Source organism: Nothoprocta perdicaria, unplaced genomic scaffold (assembly GCF_003342845.1).
Source record: "Nothoprocta perdicaria isolate Ctin4 unplaced genomic scaffold, notPer1 scaffold_1381, whole genome shotgun sequence".
NCBI lineage: Eukaryota > Metazoa > Chordata > Aves > Tinamiformes > Tinamidae > Nothoprocta > Nothoprocta perdicaria.
This window is the reverse complement of record NW_020454518.1, coordinates 3,084-4,032: the sequence shown is the minus strand read 5'-3', so window position 1 is coordinate 4,032 and position 949 is coordinate 3,084. Positions and strand designations below refer to the sequence as shown.

At 72.8% G+C, this 949-nt stretch overlaps 1 protein-coding gene across 1 annotated transcript in view; it reads right to left on the bottom strand.

Moving 5' to 3' along the window:
- Positions 1-28: 28 nt before the first annotated feature.
- LOC112942969 (helicase SWR1-like) overlaps positions 29-949 on the bottom strand; it is a gene marked incomplete at both ends in the record, with an annotated part of 3,392 nt that continues 2,471 nt past the window's right edge. The window contains one exon of the mRNA XM_026034026.1: positions 29-215. Coding sequence (XP_025889811.1) covers positions 29-215 — 187 coding nt within the window. The remainder of the gene's footprint in view (positions 216-949) is intronic.

The window sequence follows — 949 nt, the reverse complement described above, 5'->3', positions numbered from 1 at the left end:
GTGTCCCCAGCACCCATGGGTGCCCTACCTGGAAGGGCCCGGGCTCGAGGGCGCGCAGCACGAGCGAGGCCGTGGCGAAGCAGAGCCCCTCGGTGATGAAGGGCGAGTGGATGGGCCGCGGGTCGAACAGGTCCGGGTGGTTGCACACCTTGCGCAGCTGCATCAGCACGTTGATGACGCTCATGAAGTGGCCCGTGGCCAGCGTGGCCTTGGTGCTGCGGGCAGCGGGCAGCGTGACGCGCGCGGCCCCGCGGGGGTCCCCATGGGTGGCCCCGGGGGGGTCCCTGTGGGTGTCCCCGCGGGTGTCCCCAGGGCTGTCCCCGTGGCTGTCACTGCAGGTGTCCCCATGGGTGTCCCCGTGGGTGTCCCCGTGGGTCTCCCTGTGTGTGGGTGTCCCCACGCATGTCCCCGTGGGTGGCCCCGGGGGGGTCCCCGTGGGTCTCCCTGTGGGTGGGTGTCCCCACGGGTGTTCCCGCGGGTGGGTGCCCCCGCAGGTGGGTGTCCCCACGGGTGTCCCTGTGGGTGGGTGTCCCCGCGGGTGGGTGTCCCTGCAGGTGGGTGTCCCTCTGGGTGTCCCCATGGGTGTCCCCGCAGGTGGGTGTCCCTGCGGGTGGGTGCCCCCGCAGGTGGGTATCCCCATGGGTGTCCCCACGGGTGTCCCCACAGGTGGGTGTCCCCGCGGGTGGGTATCCCCATGGGTGCCCCCGCGGGTGGGTGTCCCCACAGGTGGGTGTCGCTGTGGGTGTCCCCACAGGTGGGTGTCCCCGCTGTTGGGTGCCCCCGCAGGTGGGTGTCCCCGCCGTTGGGTGCCACCGCGGGTGGGTGCCCCTGCGGGTGGGTGTCCTCACAGGTGTCCCCGCGGGTGGGTGTCCCCATGGGTGTCCCCACAGGTGGGTATCCCCATGGGTGTCCCCGCGGGTGGGTGTCCCTGTGGGTGTCCCTGTGGGTG